Below are 23,499 nucleotides of genomic sequence, written 5' to 3' on the forward strand. Positions count from 1 at the left end.
GTTCCTCTTACTGGAAGGCAGAAATGCGTGGGTTTGTGTACCGCTGTGCTCTCTGCTTTACTGCAGGGCCATCAGGGGCCATTTTGTTTGTTGGTACAAACGAGACCAGCTGCCAGTCAGTTATGGTAAGCCGGCTCAGTAGCTGTAAATGCTGACCCAGCTTGGTTCATCGGGAGGGCAGCTGCCACGCTGGGGATCACCCAAGAACTCAGATCTTCCACCCCGGGTTACAGCCCCTTTGCATCTTTGCAGTGGACCCTTAGAGCTACACAGAGGAGTTTGTGGTTTAGCCCAGGGTGAACACTGCAGACTTTCTTAGTTTACAAAAAACCCCCAACAATCCAAAAACCAGGCACAGAGAGAATCCACAGAGAGCTTCTCAGGCTGTTGAGCTCCCTTACATACACAGCCCTCTGTAAATTGCAGTCGTCCTCTTTCTGACGCACGCACACACATGATCCTTCTGCACGGGCACAGAAATCAATAATAAACAGTAAATGAATAACGAAAGGCCTGCCAACCAAAATCTCGCTTGTTTAATTTCGCGTTTCTTTTCCTTTTCTAATCTAATGTGACAGAGAAGCGTGTAAGGGAGAAGGATGCTGGGAGCAACGAGATTTTATGAAGCCTTTTCTCACAAACGCCTTTGTTTTAGGAGCGAAGGGGCTGGTGGTGCCTGGGGGAGCCGACGTCCCCTCGCAGGGCCTCGGGTGACAGGCGCTGCAGGCTGCGGCCGTGGGGGTCCTGGGCTTAGTCCTTCAGAAGCTTCCTCCTCGCGTGAGGATCAGAAACCCATTGCGTCGACGGAGCCGGTAGCGATGTGTCTTGTGCAGGATGGGCTCTGCCGATCTCTGGATGTATTTTTATTTGTATACGGAAGCAGTGCTATATACCTGTGCCCTCGCCAGCCGTACCTGAGCCTGCCTTTTAAGTAAGGGCTTTGTCCTCTTCCATTCCCCCTCCCTCCTTAGATTTTTATCTGCCTTTGGTCTTTAAGGTGAAAATAAATTGGTATTAAAAGTATCTTCTCTGTTCCAGTTTATAGCGTTAGTTTACTTGGGATATGTATTTTAAACACGCAGACTGGAATTAAATCTACAGGGCAAAGTTTTCAGAAGGACCTGTGGTATTTCATCACCTAGATGCTTTAGTCAGCCATTAGTTTACTTATTAACATGTACTTATACTTTTTATAATAAGCATACTTATAGTTAGTAATTATAGTATAGTATAGTAATAAACCAGAAAGTGCTTTGCTAACTGTAAGAAAAGCATTAAATATCTGATATACAGTTTATTATGTGCATCTACAATGCCACAGTATCCTTTTAGTTGAGTGTAATTCTGTACTGTGCATCGTAGCCATTGCTTTTGCAGGAAGTTACGCTGTCAGTTTGGAATAAAATTTAATATTAATGAGAGATGCGAGAACACCATAAAATAATAATAAACCAAAAATACACACCAGTTCAAACAAATTTGGTTACGGTGTTTGCTTTCTGTGAATGCCTTAGTTCAGCAAGATGAACATTGGCTGACTCGGGTCCTCAACATTGTTCTTAAAATATGGGTCCCCTATGGGGGATTGCCAACACTGCATGGCAGTAGATGGGAACCATCTGAAGTTTGAATTCTGTTCTTAATTTGTAGTGAACAAAATAAACTGCATATTTATTTACAGAGACTGTTAACATTACTGTTTGGCGTGTTACAGTTTAAGTTTAGTAGAAAGGATTCATTAAATTAGTTTATGAAGGGGATAAAATTATAGGTTCTATTTAGCAGATGTTTATCATGCAGAAAACTAACTAGAAGCCAATGCACTTGCATTTGAGTCACTTTCATTTCCTAGTGGTTGCTATTCAGATGGAAACAGTAAGATTAGATTTTTGTTCTGTGCTCTTGGTTTGTAGGTATTTTTTCCCCCTTGTCTTTGCTAGTTCCCTTCTAGTCCTTTCCTTAGTGCTTGAGCTGGGCACTGCATCGTGCCTTGCCTAAGGCTGCCTTAAACAGATTTTGCATTTGATACGCAGTGATGTGGGCAGAAGTGGAAAAGTCCATGTACAGTTTACGCACTAGAGGGCATCCTGTTAAAGACACAGGAGGCATCCAGGGACAAGGAGAGTAGTTTGAAAAAAGCTTAGGTCTGATTGTGTGCCAGAGACCTAACGCAGGGTTGTCATCTGTTTCCGACAGTGGGCACATGCACACACAGACCCAGTCCCATGCAGCAAACTTGTGAATGTGATGGAGCCCCTTCATATGCAAGTGGAGACCCTTAACTGTCAGTATATTGCATCAAGTTTTCCGCAGAGGGGAAGTATTAAGTTGAACACAGTCATGTGATTGGTAAGAAATATAGTTGTAGGGCTGTCCTACAACTGATGTAGTCATAAGACAAAGTCAAGTCCCACCCTTGACCTTCAGAAGTCTTCTTGCGAGGTGGTCCTCTAGATTGCTTTTAAAAGGTCAGCTGAAAGATGAGGTTTGTGAGACCCACGTCCTGGGCTACAGTAAATTGAAGGAACAATGGTGTCTGCCGTAAAGCCAGATTATTTTAAGTAGGACAAAAAATGGAAAATGCAGGACTAGAAGACTGATTGTTGACTTAAGTTGTCTTGTATTTGTCTTCCTGAAACGATTACCACAAGATGAGCTAGACTGAGAGACTGAAACAGTTGTGGCAATGGGTGCTGCATCTGTGTGCCAACGCTCCTGCAGACTCTGGGCTTTGAGACAGTGAGGACAATTGACACTGAAGTGCTGGGGAGGTGACTGGTACCAGGCTGCCTGCCTTTGCTCAACCCACTGCCTCAACTGTTAAGGCCACAAAGCATTTTTACAGACTTAAAGTAATTTTTAAGGCACTGGAAAACTCACGCTAGTTTATCCTGCAACGTTGGGTGGCAGCCTGCAGTGGCGGAGGAGCTGCCCCCAAACACCGAGTACCGCCTGCGCTGCGCGGCGGGAGCGGGTCAGGCAGCGGGAGGTGAGCAACCCCCGGCCAGAGCTGCTGGCTGCCCTCCTGCGGCACAGCCGGACCTGCAGCAGAAGGCCATCTTGGAAGGCTGGTGCGGAGCACCTCTGCACGTACAGCCCTTCCCTGGACCACGGCTCGGGGTGCTTTCTTGTGGAGCCCATTATAAGCACAGCCTGACATGTGCCTGACATGGGTTAAGGAAAGGCAGGTCCTGCTTGACTAACCTGATCTCCTTCTATGACCGGGTGACCCGCTTAGTGGATAAGGGAAAAGCTGTGGATGTTGTCTACCTAGACTTCAGTAAAGCCTTTGACACCTTTTCCCACAGCATTCTCCTGGAGAAACTGGCTGCTCATGGCTTGGACGGGTGTACACTTCACTGGGTAAAAAACAGGCTGCATGGCTGGGCCCGAAGAGTGGTGGTGAATGGAGTTAAATCCAGTTGGTGTCCGGTCACAAGTGGTGCTCCCTAGGGCACAGTACTGGGGCCAGTTCTCTTTAATATCTTTATCAATGATGTGGATGAGGGTATCGAGTGCACCCTCAGTAAGTTTGCAGACAACACCCAGTCGGGTGGGAGTGTTGATCTGCTCGAGGGTAGGGAGGCTCTACAGAGAGATCTGGACAGGCTGGATCGATGGGCTGAGGCCAACTGTATGAGGTTCAACCAGGCTCAGTGCCGGGTCCGGCACTTGGGTCACAACAACCCCATGCAGCGCTACAGGCTTGGGGAAGAGTGGCTGGAAAGCTGCCCAGCAGAGAAAGACCTGGGCGTGCTGGTTGACAGCTGGCTGAATATGAGCCAGCAGTGTGCCCAGGTGGCCAAGAAGGCCAACGGCATCCTGGCCTGCATCAGCAATAGTGTGGCCAGCAGGAGCAGGGAGGTGGTTGTTCCCCTGTACTCGGCACTGGTGAGGCCGCACCTCGAGTACTGTGTTCAGTTTTGGGCCCCTCACTACAGGAAAGACGTTGAGTTGCTGGAGCGTGTCCAGAGGAGGGCAACCAAGTTGGTGAGGGGCCTTGAGCATAAGTCTTATGAGGAGTGCCAGGGGAGGTTTAGAATGGATATTAGGAAAAATTTCTTCACCAGAAGGGTTGTTGAGCATTGGAACAGGCTGCCCAGGGAAGTGGTGGAGTCACCATCCCTGGAGGTATTTAAAAGACATGTAGATGTGGTGCTTAGGGACATGGTTTAGTGGTGGCAGTGCTAGGTTAACAGTTGGACTCAGTGATCTTAAAGGTCTTTTCCAATCTAAATGATTCTACGATTCTATGACTCTGGCTGGCTTGTTCTGTACAAACAGCAAAATTAGCTTCATTTCCTGAAGGTTTGTCTCCTCACTGGTTGTTATTAGATAGATATCATGTATCATCTGTCTGAGCATTTGTATATACATTCAGACATATTTTTTGTTGGTGGTTTTGTATATATACAAACAAATTAAAGATGGTGGTAATTTTTTTTTCTCCCCCCACCCCTCAGTATGGCTGATCCATTCAGGCACTTGTAACCTGTAACTAACCTGACACTGATGCAAGTCTTAAAAAATTCCCCTTTTGATTCAGTATCATCTTTATAAAAGAAGAATATGTATATTGCTCATTTTTAGCATTTGACATTTTTTATCAGGGATTTGTCAGGAAAGAAGTCATTGCTTTCCTTTGGTGCTTATGTCTGCCTTATTAAAAGAATTGTGTAGCAGGTTGTTCTTTCACATATCATTTTTATGTTATAAACCAAATCAACTGAGCTCTAGTTCTGTTCATTCAGTTTGTTCTCCAGCTGCTTTATGTTCTTTCTCTGGACTGCCATTGCTATTTTGTGTATGCACAATAGCATCATTTAAAAATACAAGTATGTAGGTGTTTGCAGCTGCTCAAACAGTTAAAATAAGACTTGTCAACATCAGGGGACTCTGTAATAGCGCACGTCTGCTTCATTGGGATTTTATCCATGAGGTTATTTGGGGAGTTTCAACTAGATTGGGACTCAGATGACTAGTCTTTATGCGGCTGTGTATTAAATGCTAGCTCCCACCTTTATGTGATCTATCCAGATAGACCAAAGATAAATGTAAGTAAGTGGTAAAAGATGAAAAATAGCATTGCAGGTATGATTTAGAGTAGGCTGCCAAGTGCTGAGCAGTCTCAGTTTTTGTAATACTAGGTCCCCATCTGCTTTGTGGTTATTAAGTTGATTTTTGGGTGTGTGGCTTGTTGTAAGTGAACCACAACTTCAGCTAAGGAGACTTATAATGAGGCATACTAGGTAGAAGTGATTTATGTACTTAAAATTTTTGTCTGTAAAGTATTTTGGTAAGAGCAGTCTCAGCTGTGATGCGGTTTTATGACAGATATTCATAAATGGAACAAAAATATTTGCTAGTGTCTATTAAGACAGCAGCTTAACTAAGATTTTTAGAGAGATTTCAAAGAGAGAATACAAGAAAACAAATTTGTATGGCTACCAGGAACTCACATTGAATGTCAAGGGTATAGGGATAGGTGTTCTGTTCCGGTGAGTCATCTCCTACATCTCTTTGCATAATATGTATTTCAGCCTTGTCCTCTCTTGCATTTAACATGGTATAAAATAATTGGAAGGGCAGACTTTTAAAGAGTAGCTGCCTTGATAGACAAGTCATCGGCCGTTCCTTAGCTTACCACATCTTCTAATGCCGAACAACAACGGCAAGGTCAGAAGAATTAAAAGAACTTTACATGTTAAGTAGTTTCCTATGGAAATACTTCTAACAGCTAAATTTGTCCAATTGTATTGTAACATCTGAAGCTGAGAACTTATAAGTGTCATGGTTTAACCACGACAATAAATGAACATGAAATATGTGTGGGGCTTACTGTGTATTTTTCATTAAAAAACATTCTTTATATGTAAAGGAAAAGGCAAATAATGCCTGACTTATTGATTTATTTCTCAAGTGTTATCCAGTATCATTTGAGTGTCAAGTTCTCATTTGCTCTTCAGATCTTAAATGAGTGATAACTTTCTCACGCTCTTTTCTTCCAATTGTGTTTGAATTTACTTTTTTCTTGCTTCAGCCATGTCACTACAGCCCCTTCCCAAATTTGCAGCACATGGAAGAACATGGACCATGATGCGGAAAGAATTCAAAATCCATGTGTCACTTTCTTTTTACAATTTTAAAAGCAAATTTAGGTGAAAAGCTTTTAACATTTAGCTGCGTGGGGCAGGTGAGAACATAAAAGCTTTCCTTTCCATACTTGCATCCTCTGTGATACCCTCGAGGAGCCATCACAGATAACATAAAAAGTATTGCATCTTTGCTAGCATTTATTTTAATTTCCTCTACTCGTGCTTGGAACTAGGCTGTCTGCTTTCCTGGGAAAGGTCCTTTGATTGAAAATAAATAGGCAGGAGGGATGGGGTTTAATTGCCATGAAAGTTCATTTCCAGTGCTCAGACGCATGAATTCAGTGTGTTGCATGGGAGAATGGGAAATGAAGCTTAATAAACTGAAGACTGGCATCCAGAGATTACCAAGAAGGAGTGTCTTCATTACCAAAACAGTGATTTTTCTCTCTTTCTCCCTCATGCGATATAATTAACACCCATTTGCAGTACTGCTGTAAAATCTTAGTGGAGGCAAAATCTTGACATTTTCACTCCAAAGGCAAATGAATCCCTGGCTGTTATATAGCCCTGACCTGGGAGTACGGAGAGTAAAAACCAACTGAATCATGGTTAGATTTCAGTCAGCATGAAAGCCAATGAACTTGAAGCCTCCTATGGGAAACGCCTCGTCACTGTTGCCCACCTGACTTGCGCTGCAAAAGCAAGTATACATCTGGACAGATGTGGCAAGACGAAGTCATCTCCATTAGCTCAAACACTTTTTCTGTACAGTGGTTTTGCTTGGTTCTGGTTGTGACCTCCATCCCTCAGGCAGAGCTGACGTGTAGATCGGCTGCTGTGCTGTTATGCCAGCAGAGCTTTGGGGTTACCTCAGTTAGGGAGAGCAGTGACGACAGCCATTTGCAGTGAAAAATCACTTAATGCCTGACCTGCAGCCAGAAATACCTGTCAGACCACAGCCTTAGTCTTGCTTTTGCTTTTGCAGAGTGTCACATAGCTGGAGTAAGCGTGATGGTTTGCAGTGCTAACTTGGGAAGGCAAGACAGTCTCCTGTTCAAACACAATGTAATGTATGTTGAAAGCTTCTTCAGGTTAGTCTGGAAATCATCAGACAGTTTCCTGTTATCTGTAGAGCAGGGTTTTTAATGTGTTCTTGATATTTTCGAGCAGCATAGGGGGGTTTGGGTGTGCTAGCAAGCTGTGCTCCAGAAACTATGCAGAACATAGAAACCTCCATGATGGAGTCACTCAGGGCATTTCTAGTGTTGTTTTGGGTGAGGTGGGGACTGATTTTTTTTTTGGTGGTGTATATTTTTTCTTGAGAGTAAGTAATATGAGATGCAGATGCAGCTGACAATGTAGAGTAACTCTTAATGAGCAGATGCCAATTGTAATCTGCCTCTCTTTCTTCATCTCTAATTTACTTTCACATGTGAGTTTGCCACTTGGCTTTCCTTTTGTTACTCTTCTGGATAGTCTTATTGTAATTCCAACTTTGAGTTTTGCTAGTTCTTGACTTCAGCATCATCTTTTTGTAATGACCGTTGCAAGTAGATTATGTGTCTAGTGAAAGTCTGTTTTCTTGTCCAGTTCTCAATTTGTCCCTTATTTTATAAAATGGCTGCTTTTTTGCAATTCTGCTTATTTATTCTACATACACTTATAGTATCCCTTCTCCTTTAACTCTTACATGACCTAAACGATACTGATTTTTTTAATCTTACAGTTCTTATTGCCACTGCTACATCTCCCTCTACAGTAATCTTTTTTGGATAGGGTGGTAGTACTTAAAAAGTATGGGTGAAATACAATACATAAAAGAGATTATTTATTTCATATTCTTTGCCATTTCTAACATTGCATTTGTTTGGCTGGTTCAGGATTTTTTGCTTTTGGGGTTTTTTTTTCTGGCTCTGGCTGCAGCTGTTCATGGAGGGAGGGGATTCTGTTGAGCCATGTACAGCAGCGCTCAGATTTTCTGATCAATCTGTTGCTCTGTGTGGGGAGAGAAGAAAATGCAGTCATTGTGTTTTAAATTTAGTAACTTCTAGTAATTTTGATAATTACTAAGATCACTTTTCCAATTATAAATAAACCACATTGTTTAAAAATATTTTTTACTAGACTGAATTCTGTCCCAAAATTGGAACAGGCTGAGGAGAGTTTGGGAAAGAAATTACGGTCAAGTTTTTGCATTCTTAACCGTAAGTGGAAACAGAAGGGCATTGACTGACCAGAAGCTTTAATTTTATAGCTCTTGTAGCTAATGGAAAACGTTATTTACTAAAAATGCTGTCAGATTTAGTTTGTCATGCTTTGGAGGTTCCTCTGGAGCTCTGTAGGTGGTTGAAGCCTTGGGCAAACCTTTCCATCTGATGCTCCTTGGGCAACCTGGGGAGTGCTGAAAGCTGGATGTGAATAGGTGTTAGGTGTCCTCAGGCGTGAGCGAGAGATAACCCAGCATCGCTGTCAATGGGAGAGTGAGGCCAAGCTGGCAGATGCTTGAGAATAACCATGGGTTGTTGCGAAGCCAATTTCAAGTCATTGAAAGCAAAGTCTGAGGAATTTAATGTCTTCCTTTTCCAAATTGCTAGGCAAAGGCTGCAAAGTTTGATGAAGTAGCAAGGTGGTTAGTTGAGCTTAAGGAGAGCTTGCCAGACAAAACCTAAATCCGGTCACTGCTTCTTTAGCTGTCCTGAATCCATTTACTTCCATGGACTAAATTAGTTGTACAGTTTATTTACACTGCTTGAAAATCACCCTTCTTTTTACATAGGTTTGTCAAGATTTATGAATTGAGGAGAGGGTTAGCATGTGGCAGACAAGAAGGTCATTGAGATGAAGTGACTGATGTAGCTGAACATGAACAAACTGGTGGTTTGATGCTGTGGGCCATATCTTTGCCCTCCAAGAGACTCACTGCTTTCTCTCCTCTGTGTACCACGTGGCACCTTCCTCTGTGTGCCCGTTATATGAGTCTTACACTTGGGAGATGGAAATGAGTCTCTTTCCGGTGTCTGACCATTAAACACGATGTGTGTGTGTTGGGGTGTCACTTCTGATCTCTCATCCTGTGGCCAGGACACCTCTCCTATGAAGAAAAGCTGAGAAGGTTGGGATTGTTCAGCCTGGAGGAGAGAAGGCTCTGGGGACACCTTATTGTGGCCTTCCAATATATAAAGGGGCTTATAAGAAAGGCGGGGACAGACTTTTTACCAAGGCCTGTAGTGACAGGAAAAGGGGCAGTGGTTTTAAATTGAAAGAGGGTGGGTTTAGATTGGACATAAGGAAGACATTTTTTACAGTGAGGGTGGTGAGGCACTGCAACAGGTTGGCCAAGAAGTTGTGGATGTCCTGTCATTGGAAGTGCTCCAGGTCAGGTTGGACGGGGCTTTGAGCAACCTGATCTAGTGAAAGATGTCTCTGCCCATGGCAGGGGGGTTGGACTAGATGATCTTTAAAGGTCCCTTCCAACCCAAACCATTCCATGGTTCTATGATCCTGAAATCGGCCTCTGTGGAAAATCTTTACAACAACGTGCCAAAGTGTTTTACAGTGTTGGAAAATTATAGATAATTGTGGGTGTTAAAAGTTTGACATTGTAAAGTCATACACAGGAATGTTTCAGCCGTAATAAGATCTTAACTGTGTGTTGTGGTTTTGACTGTTTAATTTGTATGATGTAGACATTTCATGAATTTTTCCATTTTCTCTAAGGCCAAGATTAAAGACCTTTTATGCACTATTTGCTACTTCTTTTATAGACTTGGAAGAGTCCATAATCTTGGAAGAGATTTCCAAACAGTAGATGTGTTTGAAAAATCCTGCAATCTCAAATCAGTACATAGGGCTCTATTTTAGGTTAAAAGATTTTTACCAGATATTTGTCTTCTTTCTGCTGTTGGTTTGTTAGCAGTTTTTCATCTTCAGCGTTAACCAGAAACAGAAACTTAAAGAATCAGTGTTACTTTGTTCTTTATTTACTAGTAAGCGAGAAGCTCAGGAGCTTTTAGGCATGTTTGTAACCATGTATGAAATATCCCCATATAAAGTTATGAATTCCGTTCTGGTGTATGAAAACCATTGATAGTTGTAACTTGTGTTCTGGTTCACAGCATTTCTATCTCAGCACAGATGTGATACTTCATGGACGGTCAGGGCCAGAGGAGATTTTCTGGCACAGCAAGGTACGGTCTGAACAGCATTTCCGTACAACTGTGGCAGTCATTTTCTGCCAGCGAGACCCCCGACTTTAGAAAGTCTCACTGTGCAATTAGGCAGAAACCAACCACGCTCGCGAGCCGATACGGATTTCTGCTCTGTGAACTGCATGGATGGCAAGAGAGATGCCTTTGAAAAAATGAGATCCCATAGGAATAGAGGCCTTTTACCCTAATGGACAAGAGTCAGAAGAGGCAAGAAGGACTGTTGGGATTTGGGGTTTGGGTAAACCCAGGGCTTTAGGATGGGATAAGGTCCAACTGGTAGGGTGTGTTGGATTTATGTTGTTTTTCAAGGTAAGACATTTGTGACTAGCAACCTTGTTTTGTTTATCTAGTTTCTTTGGATAGATTGTCCCGTGTACGTACAAGTAGGGCAGTGGCACGTCCATACCCCTTCTCTGGGAGACATCTGCCTTAAATACCTGGGGGCTCCAGGAGGCTGCGTCTTGAGGCATGGGTCTGAGACCACTGGACTCTGCCAGGAATATGAGGTGAGAGCCTGCTCATTAGTGATGACAGATAGGTTTTCTGAGGGAATCTAATTGTAAAAATAACTGTGGAGGTACAATTGCTTTTCTTATTTAATGTCCTGTTAATACCGCCGTGGAAGGTGGATATCCTTGGGAGCTCCATGGCCATGGAGATAAATGTCCTCTCCTCCTCCGAGTACAGCAGGTACTCAAACAGGATCTGGTCTGTGGATGTGTAAGGTCTCGACAAAGGCATGGATACTGTTTTCTACAAATACTTTCTGTCGGGTGCAGTGTGTTCTCTAAGAGAATCCTGTTCTTTCCACTCGGCAAACCGTGGTGTCAGCAGGGCAGCAAATGCTACAGCTTTCAAACATGAGATACAGTCCATGATTCTGCCCATGTTGCCTCTGTTAAGCCAATTTTAGAAAACTGTGTATTTATAACTGTCTTTAACCTTTTAATGGAGTTGAGAGAAAATGCTTAATACAGGTCAGACCATTGTATGTTTTGACTACCACTTGGTTTTTTACACAACTTATTTAATTCCAGGGTGACATTATCCTGTTACATTTTTTTCTGAATGGTCTGACCTGCCCACAGTGGTGTCAATAGCTGATTTCTCACTGGCTTTTATAGGTGGAAGTTCATGGCAAGATGAATAAAAGTATGTTTTCATGTTTGGTCATGAATTTGTGGTTTGAACCCAAGTTGTGTGTGGTTTTGAATAATTTCATATGAAAAATAGCAGCATAACTTTTATTATTTCACATACAGCCTATTCCTACTTGTTTCAGTAGAAAGAACCTAAAAATAAAAATAAAAAATCATGACAGTGAGCAAAGCCAGAGTAAAAATTCAGCTAAAGGAAAGAAGTGTAGCAATTTAATGGAAATTTATTTGCGGTACTGTTTCCTATTTCTTCCCCTAGCTGCACACCGTAAGATACATTTAGTCAATACAGTATCTTACTACCTACAAGATCCCTAAGTGCAGTGGAGGGATTCATCTGCTTTTACATTACATGCCAGGAGCACTTTTGTACCAAAGTGTAATGCAGTAAGCAGGGAAGCAAGGAGTAATTCCTGGTTGTGACTGAAATTGCCTGTCCAGACTTGTGGAGTAGCTCCATGGCCTTGGCATTTATAAAAGCTTAATTTACAAAACCTTAAAATTTGAATGTGACACTTGGACCTGACATCTACCCTTCCTCATCACTGACACAAAACACACTTACCTTTATTTATCAGTGCTGTGGGGAAAAAGAAGGAGGAATGAACTAGTTTGTTAGAAGTACCAGGCATTTGACCTCACTTTCTATGCATGTATGATGTGCTTTTAAGAAGTAACGGGGAATTATGGTATAGGAGACCTTCTCTCTCCTCATCTGGGATAGGAAACATTCCTTAGGAGAACAGGCCAGTTGGGATCCATGAGAATTTGTTTGAGGAAGGCAATCTAGTTTTAGACCTATATTAGCTCCTATTAAATATTGAACTTTACTTATTTGAAGGCCCAGAAGGTCTGCCATGCTCCTAACATGGACAACATAATTTAAGTGTTCGTTTTAGTAGCTGACCAATTATGTGCCACTGAAATACATGTACCCTTCAGACAGATCTCCAGCTGTTGATTAGTGCTATTGCAAAGAGTCAGTCTTTATCCAAGTTTTTATTACTGCAGTTTTTTATTATTGCTGAAATTTGAAATGAAGAGCTGTGGACACTTGCTAATAGAAGACTGTTGTTTTTTATTCTGTTGCTGTTCTGAATCATATTTCCTGTGAAGGGCCTGAAATATCATGGAAATGATGACTAAGAACATTTGTTTTAAAATATATTATGCTGTGTTCTTAGCCGTGGGTTTAAAAATAAATTGTCTACTGAGGAAAAAATGTTGGGCATGTTCCAGTTTCACAACAAAAAGTGGGAGGTGGGGTCAGATGCTCTGTGCTTGGGCTGAAAAGGAAAAGTGCAGAAGGGTTGGGTCAAAGGCATTTCATGGAGAGCCAAAGGAGAAGTCCAGCTGCACATCTTGCATAAGGGAAAAACTTAAAAGACTCTCTCAGTATTTATGAAAGTCAGTGCAACTCTCTATATACAATCGGCAAAGGAGAGTTGATAGATAAAGGTGGCAAGAACTCTATCACCAGATTAATTCTACTTTTCTTTTACCTTTTTTTTTAATGTTGCTCTTTTAGTTATTTTGTGTACGGCGGTCATGATACAGAGAATGGAGTTAGTCTGAAGGTAGAAAGCCATCATTTGGTATGTTCCATGTCAAGCATAACATAGGATGAAACTCTTCTGTGAGTGTTGCAGAAGATGCTTTAGTACTAAATGCTTTTCTAGCTTTTGGACATCATCCTTCAGCCTCTGGTTTTAATCCTAGACCTTCAGAGTTTGTATGATTTATACAGGCGTTAACACACAGACCTCTCTGGCCTCTGCAGCATTCACTTGAATATCAGTGATAAGAGACTTTGGTAACAAACGATGTGGGTGTGGGTCAGTGGTACAGGTGAGCTACTGGACTGGTTAATGTCTCCAAAATGAAGTTGTTCTGAATTTCCTTCCACATCATCAGACATGTAAATCCTATTTTCAAAAGTGATGTGACTTTCTAGGAAAGCCAGTGGTACTTGAATAAAGTTCCTCATTAACTTTTGAAAAAGATACTTGGGTTTCTAGAGTTTCAGTGACACAGCTGAACCAATATTTAAATAAATACATGTAGGTAAGGCATGAAATGTTTTTTGAGACAATAAGAACAGGACAATAAACAATCATGAAAGGATGACTGAGAGAAAAATACATCACATGCAGAGCACATGATATAGCTGATTTTGATAGCATTGCTCCTTTCAGGGCCGTAATTTCTTTCTGTCTGCGATACGTTGGGGTGGTTTTTTTTCTTAATAAAAATCCAGTGGCAGTAGATAGGACGAAACTAAGATGCATATAAAGGTCCTACTGAAATGGAACGAGCTTTGAGTGGTGTTCTGGACTCTCTGCACACCCGAACAAAACACCATGAAATGATTCAAGAAAACACGAGGCACCTTTGGGAAGTGGGTCGGGCTGGGCTGGGCTGCGGGTGCTGGCGTCTGCATCTCAGGACACGGGCACCCCGCTTCCCATCTCTGCCTTGCCCGGCCCCGAGTCAGTTGAATTGTCCAGAGCAGAGTCTTGTGGGGGAAGATGCTTCGATCGAAGCCTGACTCGCAGTGATCTGAGGTGAAAAAAGGTAGGTTGAATGCATCTGGTCATTAAATAGGGTCAAGTCTCTGGTCTGTCTTACCCCAGGCCAGTGCTCTGACCAGGGGGCTCTGAGGGGTCCTCCTTGTTCCTCCTGGCCTGCAAGCCTGTCTGGGCTTCTCTGACAAAGTGTCATTGGAATTCGCGCACTTCCATGAAATACGTTGATACAGTTGAAAGGGCTGCCAGCAGAAAAATCCCTTCTTGCTCTCCTAGGAAGACAGTGAATAGGAGGCTACTGAGAGATACTTAATAGAATTAGTCTTATAAACCTGTCATAGCATAATTTATGCTTTCCTCTCTGTGGAGGCTACTGCTTTCCTGCTGTAAGTATTGTGAGAAAGATAGAACAGTCCCAGACTGAGAGAAAAACAGAGTGGCTGTGAAATCCTGTTCTCATACGAATGCTGAGAAAGATTACTTGAAAAATGTGTAGGAAGAAAAATAACAGTGACCGTTACAGATAAGAAGAAGAGTCTTAATTCTTAAGAGAACATAAGCTTTGCCACATGTTAGGGAAAATTAAATAAAGAACCCTGAAAAAATATTTTGAAACATTAGTGGGTTGTTTTTTTTTTTAAACAGTGAAGCTTGCAGTGTTGTCTCCATGGCCATCACCATGTTCCCTTCCCACTGACAGATCTGTGAGATTGTACAAGTAAAGCAAGCACTTCATTTTCTTCTTTAGTGTTTCTGTTTCTTTTTTCTTCTTTTTCTTCTTCTTTTTTTTTTCTTTTGGTCATATACATCCTTAAGGTTCAGATACTTGTTTTCATCTAATACTTGGGGGTTTCTGTCCTTTTTCAGCTTTCCCTTGAATTTACAGGTAAGGTCAAGCTTGGTTGTTTAATCGTTAGCCTTTTAAGGTATATAAAGATGTAGTCTCCATTCTTCACTTGAGTTCATGTCACTGTGCTTCGCCATGTGGTCAACACGTATAAAACCTGCCATGCTGTAGTGCAGCCAAAAGAGCATTGCTTCTCATGACTGCAGCCGCTTCTTGGAGTTTGCTCACGGCTGAGGTTGGATGTTTTTTCTTCCATCTGCTGGAATCCTGGGGACGTTACAATGCAATATTGTTCCTGGCACGGAGCAGTGAATGTGATCTTTACTGTGGGAAAATTCCTCCGACAGCCGTGCTGGTTCGGAGGAGGTTTGTTGTTGATGCTCTCTTCGGTCACAGGATGTGGCTCAGGCAGCCGTGACCGCACAGGGGGGGACAGATGACGCTCCCTGCCATGTTACTCTGTTAACCTTCTCCCACCTCCTGCCATTCTTCTCGTGTGCTCACTCCTCAGTCTGTCCTAAGTCTGTCTCTTCTCTGCAGTGTGTTTTGATTGCCGGGTCTCTGGCTTTTCAGCAGAGCTTGGACCTTGAAGCGCAGCTCTCCATTGCAGTCTCATAAAGATTTTAGGTAAAACGGTGTTGCAAATGCAACTACATTCCTGTAGCAGTGAAACCCTTGGCTGACCTGGGAAATGACCCTGGTCTGTCGTGTGGATCACTGCTACACAGCAAGCCAGCGATGTTTAGCTTGAGTTCTTCACTGTTTGCTGGAAAGGGCTCTGTATTGCACTGCTGTGATGACACTAGACAGTCTCTTGCATAGTGCTTTCATTAGCCTGCTATTTCTCAGACAAGACTTTTGCTGTCTGTTAAGTCCTGTGAAGGTGGGCTTTGATAAGAACAACTTACAGGTAGTTGTTTTAGCTCCCTACCAAAGAAGATTCAGGGATTTGGAAAAACTGGGATAGCCAAGTCCACTCTGGGGCAGTGGATTTGGGCTCTGAGGCATGCAAGGAGGCTCATGATGTGAGCGGTTTTTTGGGGGTAGAGTGCGTGATGGTGGTTGATGGGGAATCTCTGGACCCTGGCAAGGTGGGCGCTTGTCCCCCGTTCCTGGAGTGGTCACTAGTTCCTTGTCTCAGTCAGAAGGCTGCTGTGTCTGGACTAGAAATGAGTGAGGAACAGGAGCACAAGGAGGAGGACTTGTGTAAGGCTTCAGTCATGTCTGCATAAAGGATAGGTACATGCCACGTGGGAGAGCTAATACTTACTACTGCAGAAACACATCTGAGTACTGTGTAGAGAGCACCGATGTGAACTTTGACAGCCCAGCTCCTTCTGGCAGGGTCTGAAGCTTTTAAATAGAAACCGTACTGGAGCTCTTGGAAAGCTGCTACCCAGGGTAGGGGTCTGGAGGTAGGAGTGGCACCAGGAGGCTCACTGCACTCTGCTGTCAACATTTTCTAAGCAGTTGTGCAGGTTGTGGAAAGAGGTCTTGAGAGTTGTGGGATGGAAGTGGAAAGAGAAATGGTTTCTCTTTGAGTGTAGGAGCAATTAGGTGAGACTTTGACAGGGCAAAAGCCTTCCTAAGGTCCTGTTGGCAGCTTGAAGACAGCAAACTCTATACAATAAATAAATAGATAAATAGATAAAAAGGCAAAAGAGTTAGAATGAGGGAAAGATGCCTGGTGAGCTCTCCCTCTGCAGTGGGAATTCAGAGACTGCCCTGGGTCCACCTTTGCAGGACTGTGCTTCATTTCCCTGAACTACCTCGTGCCTTGAGACTAACTCTTGTCATTTGAGATGGCGCCACTCTGTTCCCATTTAAGCAGCACCTTTAAATCTAGAGAACCTTACATTTCTTTTCAGACTTTATTCAGAAATCACTTCAACCATCATTGAAATGAAAAAGGATGTTTTATATTTCCCAGAAGAACTGTACTCTTTTTAAAAGCATAGCTTACACATGCAGTCTGTTGGTATCTAAAGGCTATTTTATCCAAAAGCTGAGTTCTGCCTGTTTGCAGAACAGTATGTTAGATCTGCTGGTCTGGTATGTAGGAGGTGCAAAGGTGACCAAAGGCTGTGTTTTTAGTGAGCTTGATCATGACCACAACATTCGCTGCAGTAATAGCATCCCAGGTAATGGGAACCCTCTGATCCCACAGACCAGTAAAGGTGGCAGAGGTGGCCGTGGGTCAGTGGTGACTGTGCTCCCTTGAACAGCTTCCCACGGGTGGGCAGCTGGTCTCGCCGTGTGCTCTACCCCATGTGCTGCTCAGCCAGGTCTATTCCCAGACCTGGTTCCCCACATGCCGCTCAGGAGAGCGAGTACCAAAAGGTGGGTTTAAGGAGCACAGGCTCACATGGGTTCAGTGAGCATGTGGCTGCTGAAAGCAGGGTAGCAGTGCCGGGGCACAACTGCATGCAACTGAAGGGGATCATAAAACAGCTCTAGTAGACCCTCTAAAGGCATAGTTTTGTGAACTTCTGGTGCTGAGAAATACAGAAATCCGTAGCTGGCTTCTGCAGATGCAATGAAATTATGCCACAGTATTGCCGTAAGAAGTACGGATTTATGGATTATTTTCAAGAAACAATAAAAAGCATTGTAACTTTTAAAAAAACATAAACCATTATTTGTTTCTGAACTACTATCTAGCCCATTTACTGTGCAATACCCCAAAGTACATTATGGAAAAGTCCTTGATTTGGGAAATCAAAGGTTCGAATGAGCTTCCTTTATCTGCAGAAGCTTCAGAACTGCCTGACACGATCTCTTTCATTGGGCTTGATGACATGGAAATGTTCAGTCATGTCATCACAGCATGTTTTTTTTCCTTAGACTGCAGTTGAAAGAGTTACTTCTATACTATTAGGTCTGCAAAAAAGTCCTGTTACTATTGCAATTTCTAATTTTTTTAAGATGCTAAAAGGGGGAAAGCAAAGACATACTTTCTGTGGCTTACCACTAGTATTTATTAATGTATTAAAATCTATTTTTTATACACTCTTAAACATAGCTCAGTCTAATCATTAGCATTATTGGGGTCTTAATTTGGTAGAAGTCGTGGATTTTTTGTTAAAGTTTTCACTATAAAATGTTCCTCACAGAGATCTATGTTTATGCTTCAGTAGCTCTGCATTAGGAGAAGGCACTATGTTGTGCTTTCAGATCCAGGCTTCCTGCTCCTTAAAACCTGCTGACTTTATTATATCTCTTTTTACCTCAAATGCAGTGATGGACAGAATACTTTTCTTGCATGAATAGTCCTAGACAAATTACAGAAGCCTGAAGAATATTCAACTGTTAAGGCTGAGTTTCAATTTGAGGTTAATTCCAAAGGCATGTACAAAAAACTTGATATTCTGATTTTAGAAAACGGACAACAAAAAGAATCAAGTTATATGGACATCTGCTTTAAATGCCATTATTTAAATAAGTTGTGCACATTGTTGTCCCCTTATTTTCATCCAAGGGACCTCTGGCTGAGATGGAAGGGTATTTTGATCGGGAGATTGCAAGGAATGGTGCAGTCTGGGCCAGGAGAAGGTGCAGCCTTTGAGGTGGACTGGATACACAGACTGGATTCCCAGTGGGACCCAGTGGCAGGACAAGAGGCAACGGGCACATGCTGAAACACAGGAAATTTTGTCCAAAGAAAGGAAACACTCTTTACTCTGAGCGTGGTCAGACACGGGAGGAGGTTGCCCAGAGAGGCTGTGCAGTCTCTGTCCTCGGAGACATTCAAAACCCAGGTGGATGTGACCATGAGCAACCTGCGGCAGCTGGCCCCGCTGGAGCAGGGGGCTCGGACTCCCTTGCAACCTGCGCTTCTGTGTGATGATTTAGGAGAGGCTTCAGGCAGAAGGTATGGAGCAAGGCAGGAGAGAGCAGAGATGCAGGTTTTTCTATGGTCTTGAGAAGAGGAGGGACTTGGCTGTGCATTGGGAAGGGCTGGGTGCTCCCCAAGGGGAGGGACAAACACTGGTCCAGCAGAGCTCTGGGTTAGGAAGCGCGGGGCAGGCGTGGGGCAGCTCTGGGAAGAGCAGGGCTGGGACCTGGGCTTGGATGTGGCCGGGTAGGTGGAACAAGCGGCCACCGTGCTATATTCGGTTCATGTAACTCGTATTTTGGCTCGAGTAAAGATCTATGGACATGACTGTCTTGCTCTGTTTGAACCATCCTCAGAGGGTGATTTATCACTTCACCGTGACTTTTTGCAAGGGGGCTGTCCACACTATCCATCCCTTGGTCCTGTAGGTTTGTATTTGATTTGTTTTTGCTTTGTGTTTACTGCTGGAGACATAGTAGTCCTTGTCTGTTATAAACTAGTGAAGCACTCTGGTTTAAATAGGCAATATTAATAACAACATAAACCAAGAAAAACTAAAAAGACAGATTTTAAAGAAAATAAATGCTTTAACTGCAGCTTGCTAAGCAGGAAATTGCCCCTTCCGAAAGCTCCTGCCCTGGAGACATCTCCTGGCTCTGTAGCTTAGTGCACGTAAATCCACTGCACTTTGCGGCAGAGCTGAACTATGACTGTGGCTGTTGCAAGTAAAATATTCCAGTTCCCTTTTGGCTTCCACAGTGAGCGTTAAGTGTGTGTCTGTCCATTGCCTGCGTCAGGGCAGGCCCTTATCAAAGGACACGTAGGGCACATTTCAACAAGTGGTTTTTTTAAATCTTTTATGTTATTTCAGAGCAAAAGAAAAGTTATTGGCATTTCCTTAAGCAACTATTATCTAACTAACTGCATTTAAATTGATGTTAATTCAAGCTAGTAAATGGCAATGAAGAGTCGGTGAAGGGTTAGTTTGCTGATGAAATACATATTCACGTACGTGTTGCTTTCATTTGCATCTGTAATGCAGGGCTGAAGTTGAACCGAGTGAACTATTTTTTTCATAGAATATATTCTGTAAAAATAATTGTTCTGGTAAGAAGCAATTATTGCATACAATGAAAGCAATGTTCCAGAAGAGTCTTAACTCTCTCTGCACAGACACGAGAAAGATATTTGGAGTAAGGGGCACGTTGAGCACACAATTAAGACATAGTGGGACTTTCTACTGAGGTCTTTTCCCTGGGACCTGACACGGCATGCCAGGGGAGACTGTGTGTTCATAGCTGGGTACTTGATATGACATACCCTTTTCTTATTAAAGTACTTAACCCTTTGGTTTTCCCTACCTGTAATGTGTTGCACCAATTTCAGTCAAACACACAGTTAGCAACAAGTGAAATAATGAAGCCTGAAAGTCTGTTTTTACCAGTTTACAAAGAGATGCGAGGGTTGAGAGCAGGGAAGGTGTCATACTGGACCATGTTCATCCAGTGCACTCTTTCCAGTGTTTGATGTGAGCTGAAGAAAGGCACAATAGTCTGTGTCTTTTGGAATTCTTTTGGAATATATTTTGGAATACATTTTCTTGAGAATTTTCATTAAAAAAGATGAAACTATTTGCACAAGATGTATTTCTCATGCTGTTTGACTGAAGTTTAAAGGACCCACGAGCCTCTGCTCTCAGGGTGCCCGTAGGGGTCCTGCGGCATGGCTGTGGTGGTGCAGAGCCAGCCTTCATCAACCGAACGCAGAAGGCGAGTCGTTTCTTGTGCTTGAGGTTGCGTTTTGGCCACCCACCAAACCATCTTCAGCGAAGGATAAGTGGTGTCAAACACTACTTGCCTGTAGTGTAAACAGGGCCGGAGGCTAAAGTGGGTAAATAACACTGACAACAAATAGCACTAAGCAGAGCCTGTAGCCATCTGAAGGCTAATGGGTTTCGTGAAGCATCAAGGAGTGACGCTGGGAGGCGAGCTGCCTGCCCTGCAGGCTGAGCGGAGCCGTATGCACTACATGCTCTACTACAAGCTGAAGCTTTTCAGTCTGGTTTGACAACTGATTAGGTGGCGTTAAGTAAACAAATCAGGTATGCCAGAAGGACCACAAACCCTTCGACTTGAAGAAAGGAATGCATCTCCATACTTAAATTTGTTAGGAGGAGGAACGTCTCCAATGGCAGGGGAGACTTGCTCTTCGGTGAATTGACATCCGCTGATTTTATCCACTTTGCGTATCTGCAGACACTATGCTTAGCATGACCTTCGTGCCTGGGCTGATGAAGTTGATAAACTCTATGTGCTATCTAGTACTGGACACAAGCCCTTGAATCTTTCGTGACACTGAAGGCAGAGAAGTGGCACAGTGCTTCCAAGTATTGAGGTATCACTGGTGTTACAGACATCTATGCAGCAGCAGGGGGGAAGAGGGAAGAGGGTGCCTCTCTCAGCTGAACACTTGCTTTTTAGGTGACTTGATCATGCCGCGGTCTGGCACCTGTTCAGGGGGAACTTGCACCCATAGCAGAGTTCACAGTTCAAGGTAGGTTTGGAGTGTAGCAATCTACTTTTCCTTCCTTGAAGTATGGAGCCCCTGACCTCAGCATAGCCTTCTCCTTTTCGTATGCTTCCCCTAAAATTCCCAGAAACATGGGAGGCACGTACTTCTACACATATGTAGATGTCTGCATCTGAGCTGCTGAAGCCTGACTCTGTGTGTACTCTCTCTGTAGTCAGCAGAGAGAAATAGGTGCTGCTGGAATTGGCAACTGCTGAACCGACAACAAAACTGTTCAGAACATCAGTGCTGTCTAATCATGCTGACCAGGACTTTTCCTGGGATGAGTGTTGTGGAGATTGGGAGCTGCAACCTCCATGTCTCCATCCTCTCCTCGTGCTGCTGGAATACAGCAGCTGTGTGGGTACCAACACCCGCCTGTCCAGGGGAGAGACCAGGAGGGGGGACACAAGTTCTCTGGCCCTGGGCAGTGTGGTCTGCTCAGAGGGAGGCCCACAACTAGTACCAGGTTTCTGAGAAACCTGAATAGTGTTAATGTCTGATCATTTAATTGCCGCTAAGTTGCCAGTGCCACTTACTATCATGCCCATCTGGAGCCATGGTTCTACCGTGGTGGTCACACATTGACCATCACCGGGCAGAAGGCATAAGCCGTAGTTATTGAGGCTTCTTTGTGTTTTGGCAGCACGGTGGTTTGGTGAGAGGAACACTGTGAACCAGTAAGTGCCGTGAGCTCCTAGTAAAGGTCTGCTGTATGTCCTAAGATGAATTCCCACATGGAGTTGGACTTGGGAGTCTCTGCAGTTTTCCTTTGTGACTGGTGCCTGGTGGGAAGGATGTTGGTGCAGTTGACACTGCCATGAGGAGGGCAGGTGCCATCACCCTTTGCAATCTTATTTTCCTCTAACTGTATATGTAAGTGTTCTATTACCGTGACTAAATGCCTAACATTTTCTCTAGTGCTTTGTTTAGAGGAGCATTTCCAAGGTGTCTGTCAAGTTTAAGAGCCTACTTTTCCTAAAAGCCAGTGGTACTATGCATAAGTGCTTTGGCGGGGGCTTCCTTTTCGCCGTACATTTGTTCCTCAGGCTGGCCCTTATCCACATAGGGGTTTTTTTTTTAAATTTGGAGAACTTTGCATTTCCAGGAGGGGTTTTACTCTTCTGGTGTTGAGTGTTCAGCAGATAAGACTGCTATGTCCCGGCTTGCTGCCTGGAGCCTGCAGTCTGAGCCTCACTGATGGACGTCTGTGCCTGCAGCAACGTGCCCCAAAGGGATTCCCAACACTGATCAAGCTGCAGGTTCAGGAGGGCCTCTTGCTTGGGTTGTTTTATCGACGCTTAGAAGCTCTTCTTTCTCAAGAAAAGCTCTGATAATCAATTTATCCAAACATTTACTAATTTTTGTGGTGAATCTTTTTTTATTCTGAGAGGAATTTTACATCTCCAGTCTGCAGGGCTGGCACGCATGGAAGCTGAGTGGAACCCCTGGAAAGAGGGGCTGGGACACCACCAAAATGCTGCATCTTGGGAAAACCGAAATCCTTAAATGACTACAGCTTTGTCCAGTGGAACTGGTGAAAAGTTTCCGGTGGACTTGGTTTCCCCACTGACTCTGCAGTTGTGTTATATTTACGGCTGCAATGTCAGCTCATCCGCTGTTATGCACATGAGTGTCCACATAGGAAAATACAAATAAAACTCTTGGTTGAATTTTTTCCCATGGTTATGTTATGGATTCTTTTATGTCTGCTGGGGAGTGTGCTCAACACAGCACTCACTTATCCAGCAGGGACCTGCCTAAGTTATCTCTTCCCTATCTAATTCCTTGCTGTCACATGGCACGCAGGATAACTTTGTTTCTCCTGTGCCTTGCTAAGTTGGGTTGAAATGGCTGGCAGGTTCCAGAGTTACTAAGCAGGGACAGACAGAGCGTGTTCATGTGAACAGCTAAATTCCTCGGATACCTTCTTACGTTGTTTTGTGGATATTCCCTTGTAGGCTTAGAATTCCTTCTTAATTTTTCCCGTATGTACGATGAAATCATTGCTATTTATAATGTCAGATTTAACGTTCTTACTGTGTTTACTCAGACTGAGAAGTAATTTAAATTTGATCTTCCTCTCTCAACAATCATACTTACCTCTAACCGTGACGTTTTGGCATTAGATCAGCCGTTATTAATGCGGCTCGTAATGCAATGTTGGCAATGTTTACTACTCTTCTGAATCTCTCTGACTTATTTTTTATGCATCTAAATTGGATATTTGTGTTTTTTCTGGGGCACACATGTTCCCTCTGATG

General features: G+C 43.4%; 1 protein-coding gene across 7 annotated transcripts in view; it reads left to right on the forward strand.

Annotated features, from left to right (window-relative positions):
- ST7 (suppression of tumorigenicity 7) overlaps positions 1-23,499 on the forward strand; it is a 157,169-nt gene that overhangs the window by 12,917 nt on the left and 120,753 nt on the right. The window contains exon 1 of one of the 7 annotated variants that reach the window (XM_052788977.1): positions 21,144-21,220. The exons of 5 other annotated variants lie outside the window; for them this stretch is intronic. In XM_052788977.1, coding sequence (XP_052644937.1) covers positions 21,159-21,220 — 62 coding nt within the window. In that variant the 5' untranslated portion in view covers positions 21,144-21,158. Of the gene's footprint in view, positions 1-21,143; positions 21,221-23,499 lie in introns of those variants that run through there. One more of the 7 variants, XM_052788976.1, reaches the window with a different exon arrangement.

Source organism: Harpia harpyja, chromosome 6 (genome assembly GCF_026419915.1).
Source record: "Harpia harpyja isolate bHarHar1 chromosome 6, bHarHar1 primary haplotype, whole genome shotgun sequence".
Classification (NCBI taxonomy): domain Eukaryota; kingdom Metazoa; phylum Chordata; class Aves; order Accipitriformes; family Accipitridae; genus Harpia; species Harpia harpyja.